The 24547-nt window shown below is 41.3% G+C and overlaps 3 protein-coding genes across 3 annotated transcripts; 1 reads left to right on the top strand and 2 right to left on the bottom strand.

The window, feature by feature from the left end:
• Positions 1-547: 547 nt before the first annotated feature.
• On the bottom strand, positions 548-7699 carry LOC139926399 (ubiquitin-conjugating enzyme E2 C). Its single transcript, XM_078283801.1, has 6 exons — positions 7139-7699; positions 6918-6945; positions 5977-6063; positions 4939-5143; positions 1298-1357; positions 548-696 (listed from the first exon to the last, which is right to left on the bottom strand). Exons 1-6 carry the CDS (start codon positions 7237-7239, stop codon positions 659-661), a joined length of 519 nt encoding a protein of 172 aa, XP_078139927.1. The 5' UTR covers positions 7240-7699; the 3' UTR covers positions 548-658.
• A 186-nt stretch (positions 7700-7885) lies between these two features.
• Positions 7886-9275, top strand: polr2j (RNA polymerase II subunit J). The gene is made up of 3 exons (XM_071918135.2): positions 7886-8092; positions 8472-8580; positions 9067-9275. Exons 1-3 carry the CDS (start codon positions 7950-7952, stop codon positions 9166-9168), a joined length of 354 nt encoding a protein of 117 aa, XP_071774236.1. The 5' UTR covers positions 7886-7949; the 3' UTR covers positions 9169-9275.
• A 1145-nt stretch (positions 9276-10420) lies between these two features.
• LOC139925947 (deoxynucleotidyltransferase terminal-interacting protein 1) lies at positions 10421-24428 on the bottom strand. The gene is made up of 13 exons (XM_078283497.1): positions 24146-24428; positions 22963-23030; positions 22733-22829; positions 21150-21248; positions 20348-20413; positions 20008-20064; positions 19744-19805; positions 19324-19366; positions 17292-17350; positions 13275-13335; positions 13097-13168; positions 10824-10879; positions 10421-10723 (listed from the first exon to the last, which is right to left on the bottom strand). Exons 1-13 carry the CDS (start codon positions 24215-24217, stop codon positions 10615-10617), a joined length of 921 nt encoding a protein of 306 aa, XP_078139623.1. The 5' UTR covers positions 24218-24428; the 3' UTR covers positions 10421-10614.
• Positions 24429-24547: the final 119 nt, after the last annotated feature.

The raw sequence follows: 24547 nt of genomic DNA, 5'->3' as shown, positions 1-24547 counted from the left end.
GTTGTTTTACTGCTCAGACTGTTTCAGGTTGCTGGCTGTTTTACTGCTCAGACTGTTTCAGGTTGCTGGCTGTTTTACTGCTCAGACTGTTTCAGATTGCTGGCTGTTTTACTGCCCAGACTGTTTCAGGTTGCTGGCTGTTTTACTGCTCAGACTGTTTCAGGTTGCTGGCTGTTTTACTGCTCAGACTGTTTCAGGTTGCTGGCTGTTTTACTGCCCAGACTGTTTCAGGTTGTTTTACTGCTCAGACTGTTTCAGGTTGCTGGCTGTTTTACTGCCCAGACTGTTTCAGGTTGTTTTACTGCTCAGACTGTTTCAGGTTGCTGGCTGTTTTACTGCTCAGACTGTTTCAGGTTGCTGGCTGTTGCTTCCTGAGTGTGAAAGTCGGCTGCAGAGTCCATGATGCTGATGGATGAGAAGTCGTATCTCTGGTGGGCGGAGCCAATATTAATGATAATAATAATAATAATAATAAAATGTTGGCGTCTACAGTAGCGCAGACTGTTACCCGTCCAGTGGAAAATAAAGAGTGACTGCAGAAACAGGATTGTGTCATCAGTTAAGAACTTTATTCACACGCTGGTTCAACAAACATAAAAATATTTTACAAACACAAACAGATCCAGACGAACAGACGGGAAATAAAACTGCAGCCGCTTCACTTCTGGTAGGTGGAGAGTAAATGGGCTTTAAAGGCTGGAACAGACAAGACAGCTGGTTAGAACTACAACTCCCATCAGCCCCTACTTCCTGTCTGTGTTCAGGCTGCCAACTGACCTCAGGTCCTTTTTAATAACAATTTAAATAAAACCTAAGACCAATTTCACCCAGAACAATCAAGAACATGACGGAACCTGATGAACATTTTAATTTACATAATTAATTTAAAACATCTCAAGAGTTTAACAACCTGCAGAGAGTTTAGAAGTTCTGTAGCAGAACACTAGATCACATGAGGACCTGAGGGAGTCCAGTCACATATAGTCCAAACTATAGACCCAAACATAGTTCTACAGTGTTTGGATCTACAGTGTTCAGAGTCAGCAGTGTTCTGGGTTCTGCAGTGTTCTGGGTTCTGCAGTGTTCTGGGTTCTGCAGTGTTCTGGTTCTGCAGTGTTAGGGGTTCTGCAGTGTTCTGGTTCTGCAGTGTTAGGGGTTCTGCAGTGTTAGGGGTTCTGCAGTGTTAGGGGTTCTGCAGTGTTCTGGGTTCTGCAGTGTTCTGGGTTCTGCAGTGTTAGGGGTTCTGCAGTGTTCTGGTTCTACAGTGTTCTGGGTTCTACAGTGTTCTGGTTCTCACCTTCCTGGTCATCCCAGAGTTCAGCAGCGGCGGTGTTCAAGGGACTCTCGTTGTTTGGTTCTGATGGAAACAGGAAACAGGAAGTCAAGTCTCTGATGGAGCTACAAAGTGTCAGAACTGAGAACGCCGGTCTGGTTCCAACTGGAACTCTTTACAATCAGTTCTGCAGATAATTCTGGTTCGACTGGTTTCCTCCCAGTAGACTCATGGACCAGATCACTGGTAGTTGGAAACTCAATACAAAAGGTGTCAGTTCGTCTCATGGTTCAGGAACATACAGTGGAACCTTCAAGGTATTCTCTGAAGGCCCTAGAACCCTAAAATACTAAAATGGAAAAAGAAAAACATTCTGTCCAACAAATCTGTTTTATCTATATGTTGTTATTCGTTATATTATGAGTTGAACATCTTATATTTTTGAGTGTCTGCGTGGCGAGAAATGTTCTGTTTTGGCAGTTATGTGTGTTGGAAAAATCCAACCAATCAGAATCTTTCTCGTGTTGCTGGGTGGAATTTCTACATCGGCTTCTCCCTTCAGGCCTGCGGCGTCTCAGTGGAAGACCCCGGCTGTTCATTTGAATGAGAGCTTAATGTGGGATAGACGATTTGATCAACCAATCAGATTTGGATTTGTTCCTTCAGGTTTTGTTAGCGTCCGTTAGCTGAACACAATCGCTATCTCAGCGCGCGGTTTAGCTAGCGGAGTGAAAATGGCAACAAGTAGAGAAAAGTCTGACATCGTGGATTTATTATCGTTGCCTTTCTGCAGGCGAACCTTTAGAGAAAAGCTAGAGATAGTTAATCTGGATCTTATCAAACCTTCAAAAGGTTGTTCTGCATTTTCAAGCTATCAACTGAGAATGATAAGGAAACTCCTTTTGGATTTGAAAGCAAACAATCAACTTTATGACCGAGTCATTGAACAATTTATCCAAAAGGACAGGAAGAGGATTTTGTCTTAGTGAGCGGCACGGTGAGTTAAATATATATTTTACTGCTGGTTTTATGACATTGTTGCATCAAACTGATGTGTATGTTACGGCTCAAACTGGTTGAACTTGTAATGGCTTTGGCTTTTCATGTCTGGAGTTGTACTTTGGATCATGAGCAGATGGTTTACAGTGGTAAAGGCAGAGGTGTGAGAGTGGCAGCTGTGGTAGAGATCTGATACCCGACCTGGGTAGAACTTGGTTCTTAAAGGGAAACTTCGCTGATTTTCAATCCAGCATTGTATCATTACAATATGGATAGTATATGCAAATGAACAATGTTTAACTTCCCTCCATGTTGCCTGCACCCAGAGCTCCCCGCTCATTTGCCGGCAAAAGTCCGCCAGGTGACGCAAAACGCGTCATCCATCGGACTTTGGAGATCGGCCTTAGACCACAAACTACGTTTCTGCATTTTCTGTAGTGGTGCCTTCAAGGACGGCAAAATGTGGGTCTCCCAAAACACTCCCGTCCCATGCTACGCTAGCGATAGGGAAAAGCGGACACTAAAATATCATACTACTAAATACTTTAAAATATCAGTATATTTGGAAGAAAACTAGTTTCATGATACGAGGCCGAATATCGCGCCGTTGAATCAGACACAACAGAGTCTGGAAGAGGAAGCGACCACCGGACCGGAGCGACGTTTCAGCCGCAGCTAAGCTAAGCTGCTAAGCTGCTAAGTTTCTCCGTGATTCATCCAGAAGAGCTGAATCTAACACAAAAAAACAACTAGCTTTACAATATAATGTCGGAGCAGAGATGTGGAGCCACTATTACAACTTATGAGGCTGAATATAACGTTAGAGCTGTGGAATCAGACAGGACAGTGTGGAGGAGAGGGCGACCACGGGAGCTGTAACAGCGTCAGCCGGGAGAGACGCGCCGCAGCCGGGAGAGACGCGCCCGCAGCCGGGGGAGACGCGCCGCAGCCGGGGGAGACGCGCCCGCAGCCGGGGGAGACGCGCCCGCAGCCGGGAGAGACGCGCCCGCAGCCGGGGGAGACGCGCCCGCAGCCGGGGGAGACGCGCCGCAGCCGGGAGAGACGCGCCTGCAGCCGGGGGAGACGCGCCCGCAGCCGGGAGAGACGCGCCCGCAGCCGGGGGAGACGCGCCCGCAGCCGGGAGAGACGCGCCCGCAGCCGGGAGAGACGCGCCCGCAGCCGGGGGAGACGCGCCCGCAGCCGGGGGAGACGCGCCCGCAGCCGGGGGAGACGCGCCCGCAGCCGGGAGAGACGCGCCCGCAGCCGGGGGAGACGCGCCCGCAGCCGGGAGAGACGCGCCCGCAGCCGGGGGAGACGCGCCGCAGCCGGGGGAGACGCGCCCGCAGCCGGGGGAGACGCGCCCGCAGCCGGGGGAGAACGCCCGGTGATGGTCGTCAGGGGAACAGACAGAAAACAAACTTCACGGTGCTTTGGTGAACCTGACTTTGTTTTCTGACAGAATATTATATCGGACTTTGCCAACTCTGAATACAGAACAACAGCGACTGTGTTAACTTCACCTGTAACTTGCGGCTACATCCAGCGGCACCGTCCAGCGCTCGGTCAGTTGATCCACAGAACGTAACTGACTCCGGCGCGCTGCTTTGTTTCTGATCCTTTGAAAACGGGTGAGATTTATCCAGACTCGATGAGGAAAAACGTTTCGTAAATGTTTTGAAAATAAGCCTCAGTAAAGAGATCTAATGCTGCTTTGTCTCTGCTAACTTTGTCTTTGGTGCTACGCCGGCCGTGAACACACCGTCAGAGTCGGTGACGCACGCAATGCATTCTGGTTGTTGTAGGATTCCCCCTAAAGAGCGATATGGGGAATCTACAGCCGTTTTCTCAGTTTTCTCTGGTCATAGGGCTCCAGTTTCAAAAATAATTGCACATTTCTACTACATGGGTGACCTAGTTTTAATAAATCATCATATTCACAGCAGTGAAGTAGGCCTTTAAAGAAATAATTCAGGCTCGGGTCAAGCTCTGTTGTATTTTTTCGTGTGGAAAAAAGCACAATGTTTTATGCTCCTCACTTTCTCCTGACTTCGGCTCGGGCCTGATGGGCTCGGCTTTCTTTCCTTCATTTCCAGGCCCTCTAAACTGTGGTGATGGTCTGTACCTGTGCCTGATGCGGCCGTACCCATCGTCTGTGGTGGGTTTCGTTCGTGATTTTGAGATTATTTTGTGGGAGGTACCGAGTGAGTCAGACTTTGTTGTCACTTAACTTTTATTGATCACATCGCATCGTGGTTGTATTGAATCCTGAACTCGGATCACGTATCAAATCGTATCAGGAGAGAAACAGATCGCCTCTGCTGGTTTCCTCCCAGTAGACTGGGTGGACAGCGGGATGTTAGTGAACTGGGTGAACTGGTTACCTCCCAGTAGCGACTGGATGGACAGCGGGATGTTAGTGAACTGGGTGAACTGGTTACCTCCCAGTAGCGACTGGATGGACAGCAGGATGTTAGTGAACTGGGTGAACTGGTTACCTCCCAGTAGCGACTGGATGGACAGCAGGATGTTAGTGAACTGGGTGAACTGGTTACCTCCCAGTAGCGACTGGATGGACAGCAGGATGTTAGTGAACTGGGTGAACTGGTTACCTCCCAGTAGCGACTGGATGGACAGCGGGATGTTAGTGAACTGGGTGAACTGGTTACCTCCCAGTAGCGACTGGATGGACAGCAGGATGGAGCGCACGTCGTACAGCGCGGACCACTTGTCCTTCAGGATGTCCAGGCAGATGAAGCCCTGCTCGTCAACGTTGGGGTGGAAACACGGAGACACAAACTTCACCCGCGGCGCTTTGTAGGGGTAACCGCCGGGAAACTCCAGGGACAGTTTGAACCGCAGGCCCTCGTACACCTGGAGAGAGACAGGTCCGAGAGACAGACAGGTCCGAGAGACAGACAGACAGGTCCGAGAGACAGACAGACAGGTCCGAGAGACAGACAGGTGCGGGAGACAGACAGGTCAGAGAGACAGGCAGGCTCAAAACGTAAATCAATTACTCTTTACTTATTCCTCACTTGATCTCCTCCACATTTAAAAAGTAATCACATTACTTTCCTCGTTCCATTACTTTGTTTCTCCCTAAGTGTCTCATCTCTGTGTTTCTGTATCAGATGCTTTGGTTGATCCTGGATCCTGTTCTGATCCTGAATGAGATCAATTCAGACTGACGAGAAGTTTTTTTTTTTTTTAGCCAACGCTGCTCATCTGCATCTCATCTGCATCTCCCACATACTGTAACTTCAGCTGGGCAGGAACACTGCTGCACCACATGGCAGAGGAGACACTGCCATCTGATGGACACTTCGGTCCAAACTGAACTCCCTTCCTCTGAACCCCTAAACCCCTAAACCTCTGAACCCCTGAACCCCTAAACCTCTGAACCCCTGAACCCCTAAACCCCTAAACCTCTAAACCTCTGAACCCCTAAACCTCTAAACCTCTAAACCCCTAAACCTCTGAACCCCTAAACCCCTAAACCTCTGAACCCCTGAACCCCTGAATCCCTGAACCCCTAAACCTCTGAACCTCTGAACCCCTGAACCCCTAAACCTCTGAACCCCTAAACCCCTAAACCTCTGAACCCCTAAACCCCTAAACCTCTGAACCCCTAAACCCCTAAACCTCTGAACCCCTAAACCCCTAAACCCCTGACTCGGACTGAGTTTCAGTCGGGGAAAACGCACCGTTCCCTGAGCGCCGTCGATCGTCCCGATCCATCTGAACAGGTTGTCCGACTCTGGGAAGGCCGAGATTCCTTTGTCACCCGACATCTGCAGCACATACACACACATCACTGAGACACATATTACTGACACACACACACACACATCACTACACATTATATGGAAATATACACAATTAGACTCTAAATTATCCAGTAGAAATAATGACACACTGCAGACTGTTAGCCTGGGAACTCGGTACATCAGTCACATATTGTGAAATAACTTCTTATCCTTTTGTTCTTCAAGTCAAACTGAGCAGGATTTCCCCTGGAAATATCAATTGATCCAGAATGATCCTCCTCTGTTGGTAGTGTGTGTCAGTGTGTGTGTGTGTGTGACAGTGTGTGTGTGTGACAGAATGTTCTGAATGTTCTGGGCGTTTCTGGGCGTCGACCTTTTGTCAGCAGGTGTCCTGTAACCAAACCACTGCTGAATCCTTTTCTATCTGAAAGCCTCGCTGACTGAACTCTGATAGAGGAACTGAGTTCTGAGAGTGTGTGTGAGCTGCAGCTAGCTACTGCTGTTAGCATAGCTTCTTTGTAGTAGAAAAGCTGCTAGCTAAGCTAACAGCAGCTAGCTGTCCAACAGAAAACAGGCAGACTCGCTCTTCATCCTCCTCCTCTCCTTCAGTCCTCAGCAGGTGAACAGATTCACTCTCGTCTTCGCCTCACTGTACTGGTTTACTGGTTTTTACCGACCTGGCAACCGCAGGGAGGCGGAGTCAACTGTGAAATTTCTGTTTACAAACCACAAGCAGCAAAATCCTACTCAGTATGACTTTAATGAGAGATGACTGGTCGCCATGGTTACCAGCCAGTCAAATGGCTGATCAGATTCATTAGATTACCTAAAGATTACTGTCCGCCCTTCAATCTGTATAAACCAAGTTAGAGTCTCACCATCAGAGTCATCAGCTCCTGTTGCAGCCTGCAGGCAGAGAGCACACACACACACACACACACACACACACACACACACACACACACAGCATTAAACTCAGTGTTTACAGCCCAGTTCATTCTGTTAGCTGCTGGTTCAGGTTCAATATGACCACAGTGACCAGCAGTGTGTCAGTTAGCCTTCTGTCAGTACTGTCGGTGATATCTATCTGCTCACCCACCGTTTGGACACCGAGCCTCTGGCCGCGCTGCCGCCGGTGTCGCTGCCCTTCAGGGCGGCAGGAGAGCTCGCTGCGGCCGGGTCCATGTTCTGAGAAGCCATCGCTGCTAGCAGGTTCACACTGGGAACACAGCAGACTGTTACTTTACTTCTTGTTAGCGCTGCTTTGTCGAGCGGTGACGTCACATTACCGTTAGCCAACGCAGACTAGCTCCTCGCCGCCGCGTGCCAACAGTATGAGCTTAACGTTACTTCTCAGCGGCACATCTACAGACGGTCCGGCTGTTTCAGCTGGACAGACTGTTATCTGCTGCAGCTTCATGCTAGCTGCCTGCCGTTAGCTCAGCTAACTGTTAGCTCTGGATGTTAGCCTGCTAACTGTCTGTTAGCTCAGTTTAACAAAGTCACAAACAACAGTAAGGAGGCTGAAGTAAATTACCAATTAAAACAACTCATATGCTGCAGCTACATTTCAACAGTGGATAATACTTTACGGTATTGCCGCAGTAAACTTGCCTGTAGTTAGTCGGACCGAGCTGAGCTTTCCCCGTCTGATTCAAACTGAACTTCCTCCCGCCCCCCGGTTTAAACCGGATCATTCTCCACCCAGACGGCCAATCAATCTAGCTTTCAAAAACAAACCACCACATGAAAACCAATAGGAAGGACGCGCACGCACAACGCACAAATACGATTGGTCAGAGAAACGTCCAGGACGTGACGGAACCGGCCAAACAAACGTCACGTAACCAACCCGGAAGCGGTCGCGGTTTTCCCTGCGTGTCGCGGCTCGCGGACAGACAGTTTAGAAGATGAACGCGCCTCCCGCCTTCGAGTCGTTCCTGCTGTTTGAAGGAGAGAAGAAGATCAGCATCATCAAAGACACCAAGGTGCCGAACGCCTGTCTGTTCACTCTGAACAAGGAGGACCACACGCTGGGCAACATCATCCGATCGTAAGCTGCTAGCTGCAGGCTAACAACGGGTTTACAATGGGTTACAACTGTTAGCTGCGGGCTAACGGCTAGCTGCACGCATTTACAATGGGTTACAACTGTTAGCTGCGGGCTAATGGCTAGTTGCACGCATTTACAATGGGTTACAACTGTTAGCTGCGGGCTAACGGCTAGCTGCACGCATTTACAATGGTTAGCACTGCTGCAGCTATCTGCAGCAGCTGCAAACATTCTCAGGCTCTGACTGGTGGAGCAGCTCCACACTTCTAGTGATGTCATCAGTGTCAGTACCTGTGGTGATGTCACATTAATGATGTCACATGTCAATACCTGCAGCGATGTCACAGTAGTGATGTCACGGTGTTCTGTGTTCTTGCAGGCAGCTGCTGAAGGATCCTCAGGTTCTGTTTGCCGGCTACAAGGTTCCTCATCCTCTGGAACATAAGATCGTGATCCGGGTCCAGACGACGCCGGACTACAGCCCGCAGGTCCAGCTCCTGTTTCCTGTTTCTTGTTTCTGATCTAGCTAACTTCCACTTTTCACCGGACTGAATTCAAACCAGTAGAGATTTTAGGCTGCAGCGATCGATCGATCAGTCGTCGAACCGTCTGATTGCTTCGCAGAGCTGCAGCTGCATTGATCTGTTTGGATCAAATTCAGTGCGTAAACAGAAAGTGTCAACATATCTGATGTTGTGCTAGTTGGTCATTATTACAGAATATCAGATAATTAGCACCAAATTTACTTGAAGTAGTTGCATCATATTTGATTGTATATGAAAATATTCCAACCAATCATGTTGTAAACTCGGAGTCTGTTCTGTTGGAGGAAGACGAACACAGACAAGACAGAGCCGCTACATCTTAAACGACCCCGGTGTCAACGCCAACAACAGCATGCTACCTCAGGTTATGCTAACTCAGGTTATGCTACCTCAGGTTATGCTAACTCAGGATATGCTAACTGTCCACAGGAGGCGTTCACCAATGCCATCACAGATCTGATCAGCGAGCTGTCGCTGCTGGAGGAACGCTTCCGGGTCGCCATCAAGGACAAACAGGAAGGGATTGAGTGAAGCGCCTGATGTCATTTCCTGTTTGTCACCGTTAGCTTCAGTATCATGTGGATTCTGTTCTGTTTGTCTTTTTTCACACCTGTTCAATAAAAGCTTATGTAAGGGAACAGCCTCGTTTTTGTGACAGAAAAAGATTTTGCTGTTAAAACAAATAACATCTAAACGCTTCAGTGTGACTGTGAATATTTATTTTTCTTCTTCACTTTAACAGTTTAATCCAATCAAACGTATCAGATTTAAAGACTTTAACTTATTAAATAGCTCAGATTTAAACATTCAGAATAGCATCAGTATTCCCAGGAGACTTCGCTCATCTCATTTTGCTCATCGTTCATTTCAGCCGGGATTCGAACTCTGCTGGACAAAAAACAAACTTTTAAAGAAAAATCTATTTTTGTTGCCATTTTTTCTTCTTCAAGTTAAAGGAATAGTTCAGTATTTTGAACCCTGGGCCCAAATAACATGTTTTCAGTCATAATCCCTATTAGTAGAAACCAGAACTTCTCTAGCCGCCTGCTCCGCCCGTCCGGTAACACCGGGCGGCCCCTCCCACTCTACTGCAGTAGAAACCTGTTTGGAAACTATGATAAACGTTGTTTTGCAAAACACGACGCTCACAGTATAATACCGGTGTCAGTATGTTATCTGGAAAAATTGTAAAACACCAAGCTTTCTGTCAATAGTTGTGTTTTATTTGATAGGAACTATTTTTTCTCAAAGACGCTTTGCCTCCTCAGCTGGGGTAAGATCCACAGAGCCAGAAGAATCCAAAAATAACTGCTGACAGAAAGCTTTTTTTTTTTTAATTCCAGATAAAATCCTGACAGCGGTATGATTATACTGTGAGCATTGTGCTTTGCAAAACAACATTTATCATAGTTTCCAAACACTGTGGCGTTTGCCCCTAGCTTTCTACTGCAGCAGAGTGGGAGGGGCCGCCCGGTGTCACCGGACGGGTGGAGCAGGCGGCAGCGAAGTTCTGGTTTCTACTAATAGGGATCATGACCGAAACTATTCCTTTAACATCGTGTCTGAAGCACTTCATCAGGTGCGAGCCAATCAGCAGTCACTTTAGTCAAAGAACAGGGACGGTGATTGGTTGAAAGACAATGCAAGATTAACCTTTAAAGTACCAACTTTGTATTAACACTTTCTGATAGTAAGTACTGACGTGATTCAGCCACTCCAACACAAACCAGTCTGTCAGTTCTGACTGAAGGTTCCAGTAAAGATAAAAATCACAACAGAAACAAAACTTTCTACTTTTTATTTCCTGTTTAAAAAAGGATGAATAAAAATCACAATGAACAAATATTCTGAATAATCAGATGAGTCACATGATCAAGCCCTCATACACCACTCTCTGCTCTGATTGGCTCATCACTACTACAGCATCCAACACATTTTAGAGACCCAAGGGCTGTTTGCAGGGTCAGGGGTTAAAGGTCAGGGGTCGGTGGCTCTCTGAGCCTCCATGGCTTTCTGCATCTTCTCCACCATCCAGACAGGAACGGAGAACGGCTTCAGCTCGTCCATCCTGACGTCTGGACAGTCCCTGCAGCACACACACACACACACACAGCTGGTTACCATGGCAACAACACAGAGCTGGGACTGTAATCTGTTACCATGGAGACCAAGTACACCAGTCTTACTTATACTCATCACTGCGAGAAAGATCCTGGATGTCCTCTTCTATCAGCAGGTAGGCCTACACACACACACACACACACACACACACACACACCACAGGAAGCAATGTGGCTGATGGGAAATGTTGTCTTAATTAGGGCTGGGCGATTAATCAAATTTTATTTTCGATTACGATTTTACGATTACGAGATGAAACACTGAGGTTCAAATGAAACCAGAAATATAAACTATAACGATACATTGTTTCTGAAACATTCACACTACGATATCTGTGATCAATTCCTCAGCAGATGAAGAAGCCCCGCCCCTTCTTTCTTAAAACTTTAATTTGATTGGTTGAAAATGTCTTATTGTTTTCTCTGCATCCAAAAAACCCCGCTCTGAATCTGATTTGATCTAATCTGATCTAATCCAATCTAATGTAACTAGATATAATACAATAATAATAATAATATAATCCAATCAAATCTAAGATTAGATTAGACTAATGTAATGTAATCTGATCTAATGTAATCCAATCAGATCTAATCTAATCTGATCTAATGTAGTGTAATCTGATCTACCAAAGATCTAGTTCTAGTTCCTGATGTGTTTATAGTTCTGGTTGTGGTGGGAACAGAGCGATTGAAATATTTTTACAGTTATATTTATCTTTATAGTTATATTTATCTTTATAGTTATATTTATCTTTATAGTTATATTTATCTTTACAGTTATATTTATCTTTATAGTTATATTTATCTTTATAGTTATATTTATCTTTAGTTATATTTATCTTTAGTTATATTTACCTTTATAGTTATATTTATCTTTAGTTATATTTATCTTTACAGTTATATTTATCTTTATAGTTATATTTATCTTTATAGTTATATTTATCTTTACAGTTATATTTATCTTTATGTTATATTTATCTTTATAGTTATATTTATCTTTAGTTATATTTATCTTTAGTTATATTTACCTTTATAGTTATATTTATCTTTAGTTATATTTATCTTTACAGTTATATTTATCTTTATAGTTATATTTATCTTTACAGTTATATTTATCTTTATAGTTATATTTATCTTTATAGTTATAGTTTTCTTTATAGTTTTCTTTATAGTTATATTTATTTTTAGTTATGTTTATCTTTACAGTTATATTTATCTTTGTAGTTATATTTATCTTTATAGTTATATTTATCTTTGTAGTTATATTTATCTTTAGTTATATTTATCTTGACAGTTATATTTATCTTTGTAGTTATATTTATCTTTATAGTTATATTTATTTTTAGTTATGTTTATCTTTATAGTTATATTTATCTTTATAGTTATAGTTTTCTTCATAGTTATATTTATTTTTATAGTTATAGTTTTCTTTATAGTTATATTTATCTTTATAGTTATATTTATTTTTATAGTTATAGTTTTCTTTATAGTTATATTTATCTTTACAGTTATAGATTTCTTCATAGTTATATTTATGTTTATAGTTATATTTATGTTTATAGTTATATTTATCTTTAGTTATATTTATCTTTATAGTTATATTTATCTTTATAGTTATATTTATCTTTAGTTATATTTATCTTTATGTTATATTTATCTTTACAGTTATATTTATCTTTACAGTTATATTTATCTTTATAGTTATATTTATCTTTAGTTATATTTATCTTTATGTTATATTTATCTTTGTAGTTATATTTATCTTTAGTTATATTTATCTTTACAGTTATATTTATCTTTGTAGTTATATTTATCTTTATAGTTATATTTATTTTTAGTTATGTTTATCTTTATAGTTATATTTATCTTTATAGTTATATTTATCTTTATAGTTATAGTTTTCTTCATAGTTATATTTATTTTTATAGTTATAGTTTTCTTTATAGTTATATTTATCTTTATAGTTATATTTATTTTTATAGTTATAGTTTTCTTTATAGTTATATTTATCTTTACAGTTATAGATTTCTTCATAGTTATATTTATGTTTATAGTTATATTTATCTTTATAGTTATATTTATCTTTAGTTATATTTATCTTTATAGTTATATTTATCTTTATAGTTATATTTATCTTTAGTTATATTTATCTTTATAGTTATATTTATCTTTACAGTTATATTTATCTTTATAGTTATATTTATCTTTAGTTATATTTATCTTTATAGTTATATTTATCTTTATAGTTATATTTCTGTTTATAGACGTGAGGAGCGTCCAGCTGCTCTCCAGTCAGTTTAAATAAAGATGAATCAGATTTGAATTTCTTTTCTTCTCACCATCTTCCCTCCTGTCGCTCTCATGTGCTGCCGCTCCGCCAGCCAGTGTTTATCCTGAGCATCAGCAGCATACTGACACACACACACACACACACACACACACACACACATCAGACTTATTAAACTACAAGTGTAACCATTATAATTAATATTTTTGTGTGTGTGTGTGTGTGTGTACCTTAAAAAGATCAGCATGTTTGATGTAGATGCGTCCTCTGGTCCCGCCCATCCCCAACGCCCTGCACAACAACAAGACTACATAAACAACATAAACAACATAAACAACTCGAAGGGCACTCGGAGAGCGCAGACCTCCGCCAAGGTTCGTGCTATTACTGCTTGTTCGTGAGTCGGATCCGGATCCGCTCCAAAATGTAACGGGTTCTTCCTCGGCCCGTGCTACACCCTTCCACCAGGTTTCATGAAAATCGGGCCAGTAGTTTTTCTGTAATCCTGCTAACAAACAAACAGCACCGAAAACATAACCTCCTTGGCGGAGGTAACAACAAGACAACATAAACAACATGACAACATAAACAACAAGACAACATAAACAACATGACAACATAAACAAGACAACATAAACAACAAGACAACATAAACAACATGACAACATAAACAACATGACAACATAAACAAGACAACATAAACAACATGACAACATAAACAACATGACAACATAAACAACAACACAACATAAACAACATGACAACATAAACAACAAGACAACATAAACAACAAGACAACATAAACAACATGACAACATAAACAACAAGACAACATAAACAACATAAACAACAAGACAACATAAACATGACAACATAAACAACAAGACAACATACACAACATGACAACATAAACAACAAGACAACATAAACAAGACAACATAAACAGCAAGACAACATAAACAACAACATGACAACATAAACAATATGACAACATAAACAACAAGACAACATAAACAACATGACAACATAAACATGACAACATAAACAACAAGACAACATAAACAACATGACAACATAAACATGACAACATAAACAACATGACAACATAAACAAGACAATATAAACAACATGACAACATAAACAACATGACAACATAAACAACAAGACAACATAAACAACATGACAACATAAACATGACAACATAAACAACAAGACAACATACACAACATGACAACATAAACAACAAGACAACATAAACAAGACAACATAAACAACAAGACAACATAAACAACATAAACAACAAGACAACATAAACATGACAACATAAACAAGACAACATAAACAACATGACAACATAAACATGACAACATAAACAACATGACAACATAAACAAGACAACATACACAACATGACAACATAAACAACAAGACAACATAAACAAGACAACATAAACAGCAAGACAACATAAACAACAACATGACAACATAAACAATATGACAACATAAACAACAAGACAACATAAACAACATGACAACATAAACATGACAACATAAACAACAAGACAACATAAACAACATGACAACATAAACATGACAACATAAACAACATGACAACATAAACAAGACAATATAAACAACATGACAACATAAACAACATGACAACATAAACAACAAGACAACATAAACAACATGACAACATAAACATGACAACATAAACAACAAGACAACATACACAACATGACAACATAAACAACAAGACAACATAAACAAGACAACATAAACAACAAGACAACATAAACAACATAAACAAGACAACATAAACATGACAACATAAACAAGACAACATAAACAACATGACAACATAAACATGACAACATAAACAACATGACAACATAAACAAGACAATATAAACAACATGACAACATAAACATGACAACATAAACAACAAGACAACATAAACAACATGACAACATAAACAAGACAACATAAACAACATAAACATGACAACATAAACAACAACATGACAACATAAACAACAACATGACAACATAAACAATATGACAACATAAACAACAAGACAACATAAACAACATGACAACATAAACATGACAACATAAACAACATGACAACATAAACAAGACAATATAAACAACATGACAACATAAACATGACAACATAAAGAACAAGACAACATAAACAACATGACAACATAAACAACAAGACAACATAAACAACATAAACATGACAACATAAACAACATGACAACATAAACAACAAGACAACATAAACATGACAACATAAACAACATAAACAACATGACAACATAAACAACAAGACAACATAAACAACATGACAACATAAACAACATGACAACATAAACAACATAAACAACAAGACAACATAAACAACATGACAACATAAACATGACAACATAAACAACATGACAACATAAACAACATGACAACATAAACAACAAGACAACATAAACAACATGACAACATAAACATGACAACATAAACAACATAAACAACATGACAACATAAACAACAAGACAACATAAACAACATAAACATGACAACATAAACATGACAACATAAACAAGACAACATAAACATGACAACATAAACAACAAGACAACATAAACAACAAGACAACATAAACATGACAACATAAACATGACAACATAAACAACATGACAACATAAACAACAAGACAACATAAACAACATGACAACATAAACATGACAACATAAACAACATGACAACATAAACATGACAACATAAACAACATGACAACATAAACAACATGACAACATAAACAAGAAGACAACATAAACAACATGACAACATAAACAACATGACAACATAAACAACATGACAACATAAACAACATGACAACATAAACAACAAGACAACATAAACAACATAAACATGACAACATAAACAACATGACAACATAAACAAGACAACATAAACATGACAACATAAACATGACAACATAAACATGACAACATAAACAACAAGACAACATAAACAACAAGACAACATAAACATGACAACATAAACATGACAACATAAACAACATGACAACATAAACAAGACAACATAAACAACATGACAACATAAACATGACAACATAAACAACATGACAACATAAACAACATAAACAACATGACAACAAACAACAACAAGACAACATAAACAACATGACGAACTGCTGAAGCTGCTGTTTGTGTTCAGCTTTATTATTAATAAACCTTTCATCACTCTGATGAAACGACATCAGTCTGTATCTCAGATCTTCATTTAACATAAAGACACTTCCACTCATGGGTCCAAACTACAAGTACTCTGTAGTAAACTAGTCAGAAACTACCAAGTAACAAGTACTGTATGATGTAGTACTAAGCCAGTAGTAAACTACTAGTCCTGCAGTAATAACTAGTAGTAAACAGTAACAAACCAGTAGTAAACTAGTAGTAAACCAGTAGTACTGTGGTAGTAAACTAATAGTAAAGTAAAGTAGCAGTAAAGTATCAGTACACTAAGTATCAGTACACTAGCAGTAAAGTATCAGTACACTAGCAGTAAAGTATCAGTACACCAGCAGTAAAGTATCAGTACACCGGCAGTAAAGTATCAGTACACTAGTAGTAAAGTATCAGTATAGTACACCGGCAGTAAAGTATCAGTACACTGGCAGTAAAGTATCAGTACACTAGCAGTAAAGTATCAGTACACTGGCAGTAAAGTATCAGTACACTAGCAGTAAAGTATCAGTACACTAGCAGTAAAGTATCAGTACACTAGCAGTAAAGTATCAGTACACTAGCAGTAAAGTATCAGTACACTAGCAGTAAAGTATCAGTACACCGGCAGTAAAGTATCAGTACACCGGCAGTAAAGTATCAGTACACTAGTAGTAAAGTATCAGTATAGTACACCGGCAGTAAAGTATCAGTATAGTACACCGGCAGTAAAGTATCAGTACACTGGCAGTAAAGTATCAGTACACTAGCAGTAAAGTATCAGTACACTAGCAGTAAAGTATCAGTACACTAGCAGTAAAGTATCAGTACACTGGCAGTAAAGTATCAGTACACTAGCAGTAAAGTATCAGTACACTAGCAGTAAAGTATCAGTACACTAGCAGTAAAGTATCAGTACACTAGCAGTAAAGTATCAGTACACTAGCAGTAAAGTATCAGTACACTAGCAGTAAAGTATCAGTACACTAGCAGTAACTCACTTGTTGGCTCGGGAGCCGAGGACGAACGTGCTGCTGCCGCTCAGCCTGGCTGGATCCCACTGGACGCAACACACACACATTAGCACTGCAGTTACAATACAAGTACACTCAGTACTAATACATTAACTACTACAGTTATAGTACTAAATACACAGTACTAATACATTAAACCTGCAATAAGCGAGTTCAGACCCTATAACCGGTCCTGAAGCTAGCGTGTGCTACGTGGAGATCTCCATGAGACGTGATGATGTAAACAAACAGCCACACAGCAGCTTGTTGTTGTTTTCTCCTCTTTCCTAAAGCTCGTCGTCACGTTCGGCCCGAGTCGAAGCTCCGCCCCCTCCGTTCGGCAGCGTTTCCTTTTTTTAAAACTAGCTTGGCTCCTCCCTCGCTGTTTAAAAGCAGAGCTCTCCCCCTCCCATCCCTGAATACAATTCTGGTAATGGTGGAATCCATGAAGCGAGCGTCAACTAGTTAAACTAGTCAACTAGTCAACTTGTTAAACTAGTCAACTAGTCAACTTGTTAAACTAGACAACTAGTCAACTTGTTAAACTAGACAACTAGTTAAACTAGTCAACTAGTCAACTTGTTAAACTAGACAACTAGTCAACTTGTTAAACTAGACAACTAGTTAAACTAGTCAACTAGTCAACTTGTTAAACTAGACAACTAGTCAACTTGTTAAACTAGACAACTAGTTAAACTAGTCAACTAGTCAACTTGTTAAACTAGACAACTAGTTAAACTAGTTAAACTAGTCAACTTGTTAAACTAGTCAACTAGTTAAACTAGTTAAACTAGTCAACTTGTTAAACTAGTCAACTAGTTAAACTAGTTAAACTAGTCAACTTGTTAAACTAGACAACTAGTTAAACTAGTTAAACTAGTCAACTTGTTAAACTAGTCAACTTGTTAAACTAATCAACTAGTCAACTTGTTAAACTAGTTAACTAGTTAAACTAGTCAACTTGTTAAACTAATCAACTAGTCAACTTGTTAAACTAGTTAACTAGTTAAACTAGTCAACTTGTTAACCCTCATCCTACCTCGGGGGTACCCGCAGACCCCAGAGGTATACTTTTTGTCATATCTCACAGGTGCTTTAATCTATCATTCCAATTTTGCATTACTTTGTCAATCAATTTGTTCCTAATGACTTCATATCATTGTTTTCTGTTTCTGTTTTAATTAGTGCTTTTTAAAAATACCAATGTTTTGGGGTCCTGGGGGACCCCAGTCAAAAGCACCCAATTCTGCCTATGCAGTTTTAATAGATGGAACTATTTATTGAGTTCATGTTTGCCATGGGTCCTAATTTAAAGTATCACCACTATCGGGGGGGGGGGGGGGGGGGGCAGTCTGTCAGACATTTTGAAGGAGACACACAGATTTCCTCGTGTGCTGTCGACGACCCTAAATACTGCTCTTCCTAAGGTAAGATGATGTTCAAAGTCAGAAATACAATACATCATTTAATTAACTGTAACTTTCCTAAAATAATAATAATCTGTTTTTTTTTTCAGATGACATTAATTACATAACTAATAATGTTTTGAGAAGAAATAAGTTAACATTTTGCTATGATGGTTGTTTCTTACAGTAGTTTATTCTTGGGGTCCCCAGGGACCCCAGTCGGTAGTCCTTGTATGTTAAATATGTTGGTCGGATGAGTGAACTTGTTAAACTAGTGAACTTGTTAAACTAGTGAACTTGTTAAACTAGTGAACTTGCTACCTGCCTCTTCACTTGTCATTGTGGGTCATGTGACCTTCAGCAGGAGAAAGATCAGTCAAAGTGAGACTGGTAACCGGAGATATTTCTCTGTAGGAACGTTTATTTTAGCCACTAGCCTTTATGCACGGTTTGTCCTTAAGGGCTTCCGTAGCCCAGTAGTTTTGCTGTGTGTGTTTACAAACTGTGTTGCGCTTTCTGTTGCCCTCTAGTGGTCGGAAACTCGCTTAGTGCAGCTTTAACTACTACAGTTACAGTACTAATACACACAGCACTGATTCCTCTCATGTACCAACCTTTGGCCCTTCTCTCTTGACTGGATCTGATTTAGGTTTCACTCTGAGAAGAAGAAGAAGAAGAAGAAGAAGTTCATATATTTACATTCATATATTTCTACTGAATATGTTCTACGGTGTATATAATAGTTGTTATGTTTAATCCCTTCATCTGCTCTATTCTTATTTAGATTCTGCTTTTCTTTGCTGTATCCCGTTACCGTCTGCTGCTGCAACGACCTGATTTGCCCACAGGATCAATAAAGTTTCATCTAATATAATCTAATCTGATTTATTCTAATTTTATGTAATCTAATCTAATGTAATATGATCTAATCTAATTGATCTAAGTTAATGTAATATGATCTAATGTAATCTAACCTGATCTGATCATCATGGATGAACTGCAGCTTGTCGACTCTTAAAACAGCAGATACTCACTGGCTGGAGAAGGTCAAAGGTCGCTCATAGGAGACAGCTGGAACACAGGGACGACCCTTCCTCTGCACACACACACACACACACACACACACACACACACACACACACACAGAATGATAATAAAATGTGTTCTTGAAGGGTTCTTTTCAGCACCATAAAGGTTCTGCTGCAGTACAAAGCTGAGGAACCATTTTCTTGCTGACTTAGCGGTTTGCTAACTGACACTATGGAACAGGTGAGGTTAAAGGTCAAAGGTCACTTTACCCTCTTAGGAACTGGACTTCCTCTCTGGCTGGAGTCTTCATCAGCCGGTCTGGACCGCTGAGGACAGAGTCACAGTGAGGGATCTACATGGTACTACATGTTCTAGATGGTTCTAGATGCTCTAGGTGGTTCTACATGGTACGAGACAGTTCTATTTGGTACTAGATGTTCTACATGGTACTAGATGTTCTACATGGTACTAGATGTTCTACATGGTACTAGAGGTTCTAAATGGTACTAGATGCTCTAGGTAGAACCTGATAGGTCTAGACGTTCTAGATCGGTGGTACTGATGACTCTAGATGGTTCTAGATGGTACAGAATGTTCTAAGGTTCCTACCTTGACGCTGACCTCTGACCCCGGCCGGCCGGTCTTCCCCTCCCCCTCTGGAAACAGCTGCTTGGCCTGATGACATCACACAGAGAGATCAGAGGTCAAACTGATCTCTGGTCAGATATTTATCTGCTCCAGTCTGATCTGATCCAGTTTGATTGATTACAGACTGACAGAACTGATCAATACTACTTTGGTTGTCTATGGGAAGATCTGAATCTGAACAGCTGCTGGGTGCTGGACTTCAAAAAACCCCGTCAAGTTGCCTCTAAATATAGAGTTGCCCGTCACGTTGCCTGTAAATATAGAGTTGCCGTCACGTTGCCTGTAAATATAGAGTTGCCCGTCACGTTGCCTCTAAATGTTGAGTTGCCCGTCACGTTGCCTGTAAATATAGAGTTGCCCGTCACGTTGCCTGTAAATATAGAGTTGCCCGTCACGTTGCCTCTAAATGTTGAGTTGCCCGTCACGTTGCCTCTAAATGTTGAGTTGCCCGTCACGTTGCCTCTAAATATTGAGTTGCCCGTCACGTTGCCTCTAAATGTTGAGTTGCCCGTCACGTTGCCTCTAAATGTTGAGTTGCCCGTCACGTTGCCTCTAAATGTTGAGTTGCCCGTCACGTTGCCTCTAAATGTTGAGTTGCCCGTCACGTTGCCTCTAAATGTTGAGTTGCCCCTCACGTTGTGTTACCATGGAAAGATATTGCACAACAGCTGCAAACATCTAGTGAAGTAAGGAGAAGACGGTTTCACCACAGTAACAAATGTGAGGGCGGGGCTTAGACGGCGGGGTCAGAGGTCAGTCTTACGTGCTCCAGAACGTTCCTGCAGGCTTCTCTGATCAGCTGCTCCGTCTGCACGTCCTCTCCAACGTTCTCCTTCACGTTCTCCGCTGCTTTTTCAAAGAACTGGACAGAACAACATCAGAGCTAGAACATTAAAAATCTTAAAGCTGCACTAAGTGATTTTCCGACCACTAGAGGGCGACAGAAAGCAAAACAAATTATTAAATAAACCACTGGACTACGGAGGCCCTTAAGGACAAACCGTGCATAAAGGCTAACAGCTAAGCTAACCGTACCTACAGAGAAGTGTCAGTTACCAGTCTCACTTTGACTGATCTTTCTCCTGCTGAAGGTCACATGACCCACAATGACAAGTGAAGAGGCGGGTAGCAAGTTCACTAGTTTAACAGTTCACTAGTTTAACAAGTTCACTAGTTTAACAGTTCACTAGTTTAACAAGTTCACTAGTTTAACAAGTTCACTAGTTTAACAGTTCACTAGTTTAACAGTTCACTAGTTTAACAGTTCACTAGTTTAACAGTTCACTAGTTTAACAAGTTCACTAGTTTAACAAGTTCACTAGTTTAACAGTTCACTAGTTTAACAAGTTCACTAGTTTAACAGTTCACTAGTTTAACAGTTCACTAGTTTAACAAGTTTACTAGTTTAACAAGTTCACTAGTTTAACAAGTTCACTAGTTTAACAAGTTCACTAGTTTAACAGTTCACTAGTTTTACCAGTTTAAAAAGTCTTCCTGCCTGTCTGTCTCTCTTCCCGTATCTCTGTCTGTCTCTCTCTCTCTCTGCCCGTCTCTCTCTGTCTGTCTGTCTCTCTTCCCGTATCTCTGTCTGTCTCTCTGCCCGTCTCTTTCTCTGTCTGTCTGTCTCTCTGCCCGTCTCTCTCTCTGTCTGTCTGTCTCTCTGCCCGTCTCTCTCTCTGTCTGTCTCTCTCTCTCTCTCTGTCTGTCTCTCTCTCTGCCCGTCTCTCTCTCTCTCTGCCCGTCTCTCTCTCTGTCTGTCTCTCTCTCTGCCCGTCTCTCTCTCTCTCTGCCCGTCTCTCTCTCTGTCTGTCTGTCTCTCTGCCCGTCTCTCTCTCTGTCTGTCTGTCTCTCTGCCCGTCTCTCTCTCTCTCTCTGTCTGTCTCTCTCTCTGCCCGTCTCTCTCTCTGTCTGTCTCTCTCTCTGCCCGTCTCTCTCTCTCTCTCTGTCTGTCTCTCTCTCTGCCCGTCTCTCTCTCTGTTTGTCTCTCTGCCCGTCTGTCTCTCTCTCTGTCTGTCTGCCCGTCTGTCTCTCTGCCTGTCTGTCTGTCTCTCTGCCTGTCTGTCTCTCTGCCCGTCTGTCTCTCTGTCTCTCTGCCCGTCTGTCTCTCTGCCCGTCTGTCTCTCTGTCTCTCTGCCCGTCTGTCTCTCTGCCCGTCTGTCTCTCTACTGGCAGTGGAATATTAACTGCAGTCACATGACGGAGGCTGTCTGCCTCAAACCAGTTAGTTTAGACAAGGAGCTGATTAGGAAGCTTCCTAGTTAGGGAGCAAGGAAGGAGGAAGTATCCTTCACAAGGAGACAGAGCCAGACTGAAAGGTACCCATAATCCCTTTGGGTGACCCCTCACCTTCTGGTACTTCCTGAACACAGCCATGATGTCATCGTTGAAGCTGGGCTGAAGCACCGCCCTCAACAGATCCATGGAGACCAGCGGGTCTGTGTAGCTAACACACACACACACACACACACACATTTGAATAACCACAGCGAGAGACCAGTATAGACCAGTACAAAACCAGTATAACCCTGTGTAACCAGTATAAATCAGTATAAACCGGTATAAACCAGTATACTGACCTGACTGTCATGTGGGAGCGTCGTCCTCGTCGGTGGATCTGTCTGTGTTTAATCATCAGGTTCCACGGCTTCACACACACACACACACACACACACACACACACACACACACACACACAGGTCAGGAGGGTTGGGGGTTCTATACCCTGGAGCAAGGCACTACTTTAAACTTTTACACTTTTATTTTGAAGGCTGGATGATTCTGAGCAGCTGAACAGAACAGAAAGTCGACTGACATCCAGGATTTATTATCATTTATTACTCTGAAGATATTCAACAGTAGAGCTGGAACCATTAGTCGAGTCATTGATTAGTCATAGATTCTAATTTAGTCATTTATCAGAAAAAAATAAACATTTTCTGGTTACAGCTTCACAGATTTGCTGCTTTTCTGTTTCATTTCGTTATTGAGATGAGATGAGATAAGATGAGATAAAATGAGATGAGATGAGATGAGATAAAATGAGATGAGATGAGATAAGATGAGATAAAATGAGATGAGATGAGATATCACTTTATTAATCCCCTTGGGGAAATTCAGGTGCTACATCAGCAGCTGGCAGAACAGAACCAAGGAAAACAAATACAGGAAGATAATAAAAAAGAAGAGGTACTGAGATAAATAAAGGTAACGTACATAATATAAAACTATAGACACAGTGCAAATATTGCAAATGAATGCTAATAATAATAATAAATGCGTATACATATATATAGATACTGTACATATTCACATTAAATGAATCCTCTGCTCAGACTGAGGAGGAAACCTGAAGAATCACTTTGGAGACTTCTGTCTATTTTAGACATTGTATTATTAAATTATAAATCCATTAATGATGGTTAGTTGCAGCCCTGTTCAATAGCATTTAAAATCTCCATCGCAAAGTATTTGTGAGCTGATTTATTTGGGTGTTACTATGATATTATTATATTTTTACGATATTATATTAGGATATTTTATTATATTATTACATTATTAAATTATGGCGTTTCTTGAGAGGAGAAATTGAAAAAGAATATAGTGAATAAGATTCTGTGGTATGAGAAAATATAATTACTATTTTAGTGTCAAGTTGTCTTATTGCAGCAGCAGCTAGCTAGCAGCTAACTAGCCAGCTAGCAGCTAACTAGCCAGCTAGCAGCTAACTAGCCAGCTAGCATCGTTAGCTCTGGTTCCTACCGGAGTCTGCAGCTCCTCCGGCCCGTCTGGGTCCATCCAGTCCCGGCGGCCCTCGCTGCGATGGGCTCCCATGGTGGAAACCGTGCTAACCCGGTCCGGTCCGGGCCGAGCCGAGCTAACTCCACTAGCCAGACTAGCTAGGTAACAGCAGCGGCTAACGGAGGTTGAGGGGAATGAAGTGAGTCAGATTAGCCGTCAGTGTCACACAGGAAGGTGATGACGGAATCAAAATGTTTACAACTTCACCGATGGAAATCTCAACAAACAACCGTCAGATCATGGAAGTATTGAACTGAGCAGTGTTTATACAGGAAGTTGTACAGAGGCACGCTTCCGGCTCTTAGGACCCAAATACGGCACAGGCGCATATACGCGATGGGCGTGGCCATCTGAGAAGAGGCT

This window comes from Centroberyx gerrardi, chromosome 5 (genome assembly GCF_048128805.1).
Source record: "Centroberyx gerrardi isolate f3 chromosome 5, fCenGer3.hap1.cur.20231027, whole genome shotgun sequence".
Lineage (NCBI taxonomy): Eukaryota > Metazoa > Chordata > Actinopteri > Beryciformes > Berycidae > Centroberyx > Centroberyx gerrardi.
The sequence above is the reverse complement of the archived record's forward strand: the minus strand, read 5'-3'. Positions and strand labels throughout refer to the sequence as shown.

Bases quoted from the DNA above. Each gene is read 5' to 3' on its own strand.
- LOC139926399 (XM_078283801.1), bottom strand. From the start codon at position 7,239: ATGGCTTCTCAGAACATGGACCCGGCCGCAGCGAGCTCTCCTGCCGCC. The intron at 6,946-7,138 runs GTGGGTGAGCAG...CTCTGCCTGCAG, and splicing joins AGAGGCTCGGTGTCCAAACG to GCTGCAACAGGAGCTGATGA. The intron at 1,358-4,938 runs GTAACCAGTTCA...TGTTTCCATCAG, and splicing joins CATCCAGTCGCTACTGGGAG to AACCAAACAACGAGAGTCCC.
- polr2j (XM_071918135.2), top strand. From the start codon at position 7,950: ATGAACGCGCCTCCCGCCTTCGAGTCGTTCCTGCTGTTTGAAGGAGAG. The intron at 8,093-8,471 runs GTAAGCTGCTAG...GTGTTCTTGCAG, and splicing joins CTGGGCAACATCATCCGATC to GCAGCTGCTGAAGGATCCTC. The intron at 8,581-9,066 runs GTCCAGCTCCTG...AACTGTCCACAG, and splicing joins CGCCGGACTACAGCCCGCAG to GAGGCGTTCACCAATGCCAT.
- LOC139925947 (XM_078283497.1), bottom strand. From the start codon at position 24,217: ATGGGAGCCCATCGCAGCGAGGGCCGCCGGGACTGGATGGACCCAGAC. The intron at 20,065-20,347 runs GTAGGAACCTTA...CTCTGTCCTCAG, and splicing joins GGTCAGAGGTCAGCGTCAAG to CGGTCCAGACCGGCTGATGA. The intron at 13,169-13,274 runs GTACACACACAC...TGTGTGTGTCAG, and splicing joins AACATGCTGATCTTTTTAAG to TATGCTGCTGATGCTCAGGA.